This window comes from Montipora capricornis, chromosome 12 (assembly GCF_036669925.1).
Source record: "Montipora capricornis isolate CH-2021 chromosome 12, ASM3666992v2, whole genome shotgun sequence".
In the NCBI taxonomy this organism is placed as follows: domain Eukaryota; kingdom Metazoa; phylum Cnidaria; class Anthozoa; order Scleractinia; family Acroporidae; genus Montipora; species Montipora capricornis.
In genome coordinates, this window is record NC_090894.1 from 2,216,797 (window position 1) to 2,226,219 (window position 9,423).

At 40.1% G+C, this 9,423-nt stretch overlaps 1 protein-coding gene across 1 annotated transcript in view; it reads left to right on the forward strand.

Annotated features, from left to right (window-relative positions):
• LOC138027594 (uncharacterized) overlaps positions 1-7,119 on the forward strand; it is a 14,524-nt gene extending 7,405 nt beyond the window's left edge. Inside the window, exons 2-5 of the mRNA XM_068875141.1 lie at positions 1-100; positions 1,906-2,074; positions 5,041-5,255; positions 6,220-7,119. The exon at positions 1-100 is cut by the window's left edge and continues 47 nt beyond it. Of these exons, the coding sequence (XP_068731242.1) occupies positions 1-100; positions 1,906-2,074; positions 5,041-5,255; positions 6,220-6,501 (766 nt within the window). The 3' untranslated portion in view covers positions 6,502-7,119. The remainder of the gene's footprint in view (positions 101-1,905; positions 2,075-5,040; positions 5,256-6,219) is intronic.
• The last annotated feature ends 2,304 nt before the right edge of the window (positions 7,120-9,423 follow it).

Below are 9,423 nucleotides of genomic sequence, written 5' to 3' on the forward strand. Positions count from 1 at the left end.
CTGTAAGTCATATAATCCTCTTTATGCTGACCAAGGATACTTCTCGTGCTATGGCGCCAGATATAACGAAAGGTTTTCCTACAGATTCCCACATTTTGAGGCAAGTTATACACTAGCTTATTGTCTTTAAGTGTGTGGCATGTCGTTTACTTCTTTCTAGTCAGTTGTTCACTCTTGTATGTGGGGAGGGGGAGACATCTCCGTCTGTATCCTATCTCCAATAAACTTTCCGCTCTTCTGCGCCTTTTTTTCACTCACTTTTGCCTTAATTGGAAAAAAGAAGGAAAACTGTCTTTCTTCGACGATATGGAGGCACATCTATGCAATCCTCTGCAACTGATATAGTAATTTCCAAATCGTGAATGCAGGTAGTCAATTGCAGAAAGGCATAATGGTAACAGTCATCACGGAAATAGGCATAGCGCGAAAAGGCATAATCCAAATAGACATCACGCGAAAAGGCATAACGCAAACCGCGTACCGCGAAAAGGCATCACGAAATTAGGCACCACGCAAATACCACGAATTCAATCCTACGCGGGTACCAACTGTTTTTTTTTTTTTTAAGGCAAAGAGCACTGGCAACGATAATGACCATATTGTTCTTCCTCCAATGAACTCTGTGATAAATAATACCGACAACTGAAAGAGGAAATGAGGAAGAATCCCAATATTAAAGAAGGGTTTCTTTTTTGAATGGCAAATAGAAGGATGCGATAATCGAGTTTAATAACTGTTTTATCATTCGAACACTGACTTTCTTTTTCATTTTATTTTATTTTATTTTTTTGGGAAGCTGCCTTGCAGGAGTCTAATAAAGGGAGAAATTAATAGATATTTCTTGATTCCCGGCTATTGTCGACTTTCCTCTTCTCATCCTAAAATAAAACTAGAGTTGGCCAACGCCCCACTCCAGAAATCTTCTAAAGCCATATTTTCCATCTGAGAGAAAAAAGATAACTCGAAAAGTGAGAAAATTGCCACTAGAAATGTGTTGACTCGAACAACGGAGCGTCAATTGCGTGACTGCCCGCACTTCGGAATGTTCATGATAAATTTTCTACATTTCACGGACTCGAATAGCTTCCAAACAGCCCATCCTACTAACTAAGCATAGAAACAATCACTCACCTTGATTTGATCGCGAAAACTTTATGATAAACGGTAAATTCTCGTTCACAAACCATCACAATAACTCTGATTGATATATAATGAATATTCATAAGTTTTCTTTCGTGCAACTTGTGTACGCTTGCTTGAATTCATAAGCATAATAAATATATTTAATTAAATTTACTATTTAGGTTCTTGTACAGTACGGCGAGAGCCGTAAGGCTCTGGTAGTTGGTGACAGTTTTATCAATATGGTGAAAACAGAATTTAGAATTGATATTGACGACGAAATCTTGGTTCAGCAATTCGAAGACGAATGGCAGGAGTTCGTGGATGTTGACGGTCTGGAACACGTGGCAGATCGTTCTAAGATTCGGGTGCCCCTGTGGAGAGGAATTTGCACTTTTTTGACCCAGGATGACTTCCCTGGGGCCGGGCATTTGAACAGAAAAACTAATCTGAGTTCAAATTCCCCCCCCCCTGCCCTCCCCCCACCAGCTGCTTAACATTGATAGGTGCATTACCGATCTGCCTTTTCACACGAGAGCGTGATTTCAATTTCGCACGAGCAGAATATTATTTGCTGCAAAACACTTATTTGTAGGCAGTTATTTGCAGCTCATGTGGTGGGCTCTCGGAAAATGACATCGAATGATAAATACCTTTATTTCATTCTATTTCAGAGGAACCTGACTTCGCTTCTAAAATTCTAAATTGTAAAATACACAACTTTCGGTTATAGTCTCTCTTTAGTATCTCTAGAAACACTGCGCATTTCGTCTTTTCTTTCAGGTGATGCTTCTCGAAAGTGCAGACAAAGGCCGAGTGTCCATTGGTATCGTTGACAGCTCTTACAATCATGGACTTGCGCCTGGACTTTATGGATCTGTTGGTTTTAATACTGATTTGAAAATGTTTGATATTGAAAGACAGACACCATCAGGTGGAAAACAAGTTACTGGTAAGAGGAGTTCTGTCGTTTATCACAACGCTGCAAGTTATCCCCATTTAAGGCTTACTAAAGCCTGGTTTCCATATGATCTGTGACGATCGGAAGCTGTCTGCGTCGGCCTTATCGCAAACGATCGTAAGCACAGGAGGCAAATGTTTTCATTTAAATCTGAAGCGATTGCAGATCAGCATACCACTAAGGATCGCACTTACTTCAAGTTTGATTGGACGTACAGGCGAACAATAGTGTGTCGCCGATAGGACACAGATCATCTCAGACACACGTTTCCGTTAAAAATTGTCTTAGTCGGAAGCGTCGTCATGGTCGGGAAAGTAGAACTAGATTCAACTTTCCCGATCATCCAGACCGTTTCCGCAGATCACCGCAGATGCCGGGTACAAATGTTTTCATATGTCTTCGACGTGGCGCAGACCGATCGCAGGCCGCTGCAGATCATATGGAAACCAGGCTTAAGGCAGCGTTTACACGAACGCGGTTTCACATCGATACGATTTCACTACTTCGAAACCACAGCAAAATCAATGCGGTTTGGAAGTGTTTACACGGAATCGTTTTCGCCAGGAAATCGAAGTCATGATGGTATAAGCGAGCGCTACACTACGTGCTAAATTTACCATTTTGAATGGAACAATGCAAATTTCGAGCCAAAATAGTAACCGTATTCAAATAGATGCGGTTTCGCTGTTTACACGACAGATGAAACCGTATCGTTTTGAAAATGCCTTAATTTTGGCAGCGTTTTCAAATCGACCTGGTTTCGGCAACGTTTCCGATCGGTGTCGTGTAAACAGAAGGCGCAACCACGTCGAAAACGATACGGTTACAAATGAAACCCGCGTTAGTGTAAACGCTGCCTAAAACTCCTTCGCAGAGTCACGCAACGTTCCCTTGGAGGAGCGCTGCGTGAGACCCTTAATACGGCTGCGAAGGAGACTACCTTTCTAGCCAACATGTAGCCGTTCGGGGGGTGGGTACGGCTACACGTAGGCTACTACCTTTCAAACAGGAAGTTCAAATATCAGTAAACACTTTTGGTTTTGGCTGCCGTCAATCACTGTAGCGGAGAGGGGTTAATGGATGAGATGGGTTTAATGCAATTAGTCGGATTCTTTTTTTTTTTTTTTTTTTTTTTTTTTTTTTTTTCTGCCCGGTAATTGTGGTTGTGGCAAATTTGACTTGACAGCTGTGTAAAAAGGAACTGTTGATTGGAATTCCGGAGAAATTCAGAGTCCACATGTTTAAAAAAAAAAGAATACTACTATACTATAGTAACTCAATGCGCAAGTAGTTCTGGCAGATTTGAGTTCCAGTCGGGATGGATTGGCATAGGTCCAGCCCATCCAAAATCATTCCTTAAAACTACTAAGATCAACAAGCATTCAACACACATGTCTCTTTCCACGCTTGTTCCACAGGCAGACAATCGTATATATAATGATGCGAGAACGCGTGACGTCACGTTATTTAACACAATAATATGACCAAAATTACTATTTTGCGAAACGGATGGAATTTTTTCGGGCAGGTACATTCCTAGGTTTGATTCCAATGTCCATACACTTGGGTTATCTTTTCAAACAAATATGACCATTCCCTATAATCCATATCAAGATTTCAGTCTTCTACATTCACGATAATAGTGAATTCAAAGCAAATTAACAATTCAGGATAATCGCGAATTCAGACATTAACAGCCGCCTGACGTTGCTGGCAGGGCTTTGATTGCGCGGCTAGCGGATTGAAATGAAAGAAAAACCTTTGCCCTTGAATTCTACAGTGGAATTGGTATTTCACTATAACCGCAATTTCGACCCCAGAGCTCTTCTCTTGACTGAGGGAGAGAACAGCTCTGGGGAACCCTGAAGCAAAGTGTCTTCTCATTGGTTTTCGTGAAGAACAATAAAAAGCGTCTCTAATTGGTGCCTTCACGTTAGCACGAGGAGTGAGCAGGCGCCGTTGAGTTCAAATAGCCAATTTTTGGCTATGAGAACCCTACTGCGCATGATCTCCTACATAGAGTTTCCCAGAGCCTTGAGTCGATCCGAGGCTCTGGTGACGAGAATGCTATAACCGTCGACAACCGAGGAACTGATAATGGCTCAATTCGCGTCGAATCTGGAAAAAAAAACACACATACACACACAGGAAGGAAGCGACCCACAATGGACATAAGGTTAGGCTTTTTAATAGAGAAGTTTTTCGTAAAATTATGTTCTAAGGTCTTTTATCGGGATTCCCATACAAATCCTTACATTTTTGTTGGCTTTCCCTCACACTGAGCTTGGGGCACCTCTGGTGTAAATGAAAATAGTTTCGCATTATTGAACTATCAGGGGCACCCACCGACCAATTTGTTGTAAAATGTATTATTATACCCCAGTTAATGAAAATAAATGTTATTAAGGCATTTTCAGGTGTTTTTCAGTGTTGCTGGGAAAACATTATCTGTTCCTTTTTCCCAGCAAGACACACAAGAAATTTCCCAGCCAGCTAGATAAAAATTGGTTGGTTTCCCAGCCAGGAATTCCGCGCGCTTTCAAATCCCTCGATCCAAATCGACCGAACAAAAGCGACAGAACCGGGACAACAGGTTTTTTCCGCAAGCGCAATCACTCTGACATGCTTGTGACTACTCTCTGGGAGAGGGAAGGGGTTTCCTTTTTCTTTTTTTTTAGTCGTCCTCAGTCTTCAGAGTTTCTACAGCCAGCTCGGGTTGAAATGCTAGAAAAAGTCAGTAATTCCCAGGCAAAGCCTTTATCAATAACAAAATTTCCCAGCCAGCTCATCGAAACACCTGTATTTTTGCCAGCCAGCAAGATTCCTCTGGGGAACAGATAATGTGAGGAACAGATTCGTTGGGTGCCCCTGAACTATGGTCTAACTATTGGCACAAATGAAATGTTATTTCTTGCCAAAGAACAGCAAAAGGTGTAATAGCGATTTTTCTCTTTCAGGTATTGCGAGAATCCGTCGGGGTGATATAATTCGATGCTCAGTCATGTTTGACCAGGAGAAGGACAAAGACGGGTTTGATCACATTCCGGTTGTGATCTCTGTGAATGGAACCCGACTAATTCCCGAGGGAGGCCAAACATTGATAACACACAACCCAGACAAGCCTTGGTATCCATACATTGGTTTTGATCGACAAAATAGCGCCTTGGCCAAGGTAAAAACGATACATTGTATCGACGTTTAACAGTGACCTTAGCTTTCCCGTCAGATGTCCCTGGTATCTCAATGACTGAGATCTTTAGGTCCGACTGCAGCTACAGCTACGGCTACGACATCTATCTTTTGTACCTTCGTGCGCATTCCCTTAACGAGCCAGGCCTTAACATTTGACGGGAAAAAGGTTGAAAAGTATGTAGCCCTGGTCTTCCTTAGTACGAGTTTTCGCAATCACTTCGTAGTGGTGACAACGAACTCGCAAAAAAAAAAAAAAAACGAAGGTACGTTCATGACAAATTCATCCCAATTTAGTTGCCAAAATGAAAAGCCCTGCACAGGCAGACAACCCTAAGGATGCGAAAGCGCCTGACCTTACTTTACTCTTCTCTTCCCCTGCGTGCAACCAGCTCAGTGGCTTCATAGCTCAGTTGGTGGAGCACTGCACTGCCATCGCGGAGGTCATGGCTTCGAATCCCGTTGAAGTCACCTGAATTTTTCCGGTAACTACTATCTAGATAAGAGACAATCGCTCAAATCGACCAGATAAGTGCTTGGATCTCTTCTCTCTTTTCGTCTATAACCCGCACATGAACTGAATATTAAACAGTTATTTGCCGAAGGCGAGGTTTTTGCATGGATACTCACTGAGCCTGAGGTTAATAATTGTTTTTTTTTCCTATAATTACATAGGTGATTATTAGAAAAATATGCATCTTCTTCGTCTGTCACCTCGACAAACGGCTTGCGGCCATTTTGAACAAAGAACTCCGCTTAGGTGATCATTAATAAAGTTGTGGTTAGTCTTACGAAGCTCGTTTCATCCCGACCAAGAGACTCATCAGAGACCTTTCACGTTAAGTGCAACCAATCAGAGCAGAGAATTTTCGTTAATCACCAATGTAATTATACCAAATACATTTATTTTATTCATATTTTATTGCCTTGCCTGTTTAATAAAATAGATGACCGCGAGAGAAGATGTGGACTATGGCAACTTACACATTCAAGAGGTTAAATTTGAACTAACGGAAACAAAATCGGAAATAACGGAGGCCAAAACGGAGCTAACCGGAGCGAAATTTGAAATTCAAGAAACGAAGACTGAATTGATGGGGGTGATAACGGAACTGTCCGTGGTCAAATCTGAAGTCAATGCGGTGAAATCGCAGCTCCGTGAGGCTACGAAGAGCTTGAACAAGAAGCTTGATGCTCTGTTGACAAAGGTCAGCGAGAAAGAATATTAAGGCAGTTAAAGGAAGAGGAAAGCGTCTTCAGCTTGGTAAAGAATGGTGGCAAATCTCAAAATTGCGCGGTGTTTTGACTGCAACTCGACTACAATCCTTGTCTTGCAATTCAATTTCAATTTTTTATCATTATTTTTTTCAATTCTAAACTCATACTAAGTATATATATTTACAAAAAGAAAAAAAAAGAAAAGCAATGAATAACGAGTGATAATTACAAAGAGACAAGCTAGAGATACAGTAGTTGCGTGTAAGATTGAGACAACTAATCGAGTAGGTGACCCAAATTGAAAACATGAATGATAAAGGAAATACAATATTTAAAAAATATATCATTAATTAGGTTAAAAGTAGTGCTTCATGGAATAAATATTAGAGAAAAAGAAAACAAAATCAATGCATCAAAACAAGCAAGGAGGAAAACTAATGTAGCCATCAATTATTACACTCTTAATATTTTTACGGAATCTATACAAGGATGTCATTTGTCATGGTACAGTAGTTACAGGCAATGCATTCCAGAGACTACCGCCAGTAAACTAAGGAGACCGAATACCATGTTGGGTTGTTTTAGCTTGATTTGTAAACAAATTTAGGTCTAGAGACTGGCGAGTATAGTAAGAATAAACAGGAGATATTAAATTCAAATAATTATTAAAGTAAGATGGAGTCATTTGATGAAACCACTCATAGACAAAGACAAGAATTTCAAGTTTTATAATGTCATGAAAAAGTAAGGAGATGAAGAGATTTAAATATGGGTCCAGAATGTGAAAACGTTGAGGAAGATGTAATGATTTTAACTATTCGTTTTTGTAAAATACTAACTGGCCATAAATAAGATGGATAGGCGAGAGCCCACGCTTGAAGACCATGGGTCAAAAAGGGATAGATTAGTGAGTAATAAAGCATGACATGGATATCTGTCTTAACATAAGAGCTCAACTTCATGAGAATACCCACAGTCTTTGAGAGTTTAAGACCAAGCTCATCAATGTGATTTTTCCAGGTTAAATTAGAATCAAAAGTAACACCAAGGTATTTGACAGAAGAAACCTGTGTAATATTTGTTCCATTAATTGTTAAATTTAAGGATTTATATGGTTTCAACTTCTTAGAAAGGAAAAGAATAAAGTTTGATAAAATAGATATTGGTCTATAATGATCTTTATCTAGCTTAGAGCCTTTCATGAAAACTGGAGTAACTTTAGCATCAATATTTTAATTTATTTGGAAAATTACTGGTAGAAAGGAATCATTTATCAATGAAGACAGGATAGGAGCAACATAACACTCTACAATCTTTAACAAACCAACTGGAATACTAAAAGGACCACTGAACTTCTTTATTGTTATCCATTTGAGTAATGTAAGATTAGATTTTTTTTCGATGTGCACCCAATGTCATGACGGCCAAGTTGGTGTACTGAACAACAGCGAAAAAGTCTTTTGGGAATTTAGCTCTATTACTATGCAAAACGCGAGAGACATTTTGCTTTTGTTTTGTACATCAACATGGCCGTCTAATCATGAGAGTGCAAGCCAAGATTAAGCCATTGCATCAGTTTTAATGGGTGGGACACTGTCACGCTAAACACAAAAATTAGAACTGATTCCCTTAATTAAATTTCAAAAACTTTTTTTTTTTTTTTAATGTACAAACTATCTTTACCTGCTTTTGGGGACGAATGGCAAAGGCAGAGTTGAGTGCGAACTTGGAAACGTAGGGTGAACGTTCCCAAGGTTTCGCCTGTATTGTCTTGCGCCTCTCGTGTTGTAAATTGATTTTAAGTCGATAAACACACATTTTGGCTCAGTGACTGTTTTTGTCTTGGATTCACTTGAATCGTGTGAGAAATGATGTAGAAGATATTTCAAAGTTTATGGAATATTGACCAGAAATCTTTACTGTTACAAACTCCATGACAGGGGCGGATCCAGGATTTTTCTTAGGAGGGGGGGCACCACTAAGGAATGGGGTTGCTGACTGGTGACGTTTCTTTTTCGTCCAGAATACCAATTGTATTAGAAAGCCGCAGGTCATCTCAGGAAGGAATGAGGGGGTAAGGGGTGGGGGTGTGGGGCGGGGTGGGGGTGTGGGGCGGGGGGGGGGGGGGAGGTGCACACCCCCTGCACCTTCCCCTAGATCTGCCCCTGGTTCCTTTAATCATGCAAAAATTGTTAGCAATAGCATCATAAAAGAATGTTAATCATCGGCAAAGATTAAATAGTTGGCAAAAGCTAGTCGCAAAGGGTGATGCAGCGAAAAGAAGAAATATATTTGCACGTTCGTGATTACGATTAAACATACACACTAAAATTATCACCTAAAAATGATAATACACCGGACATAATTTACAAATAAGCCACTCAAGTTTTTGTTTTCTTGCTAATAATTTCTTTATTCAATGAGATAGGGTATGATACGACAAGATGCTACTGGTGGCTTTAACATTGCCTTGTTTGTAAGTGTGGGATGTTTCCCAAGATATGAAGAACATTTCCTGATTTTTATTTTCGGCAAAGATAAATAAATAAGTTCCCGTGTTCAAGACTCGTTCTAACCACTCGCGTCCGAATTTATTCCTGGTAGTCCCTGGTTCAACTTCTCGGCCGCACTTGTAAATAGAAAACTGGTTTACCTCCGGCCAGTTGGGATTCTTAACAGTTGTTGTTGTTGTTGTTGCTGCTGTGTTCTGTCGTTTCGTTGATTGTGTTTCATTGGCCCAGAAAAAAGCCCCTATGGGGAGTGGTCAATTAAGTACATATTGCATTTTTCCTTATTTTAAAGACAGAGTGTGAGGGTATTTGAAGTGAAATCAAACTTCAGTGTACGACATAAGGCAATTCTATCCTTTTTTTTTCTTAACGAACACACATTGTGAAATAAAATTTACTGAAAAACAAATTTGATATGAAAGG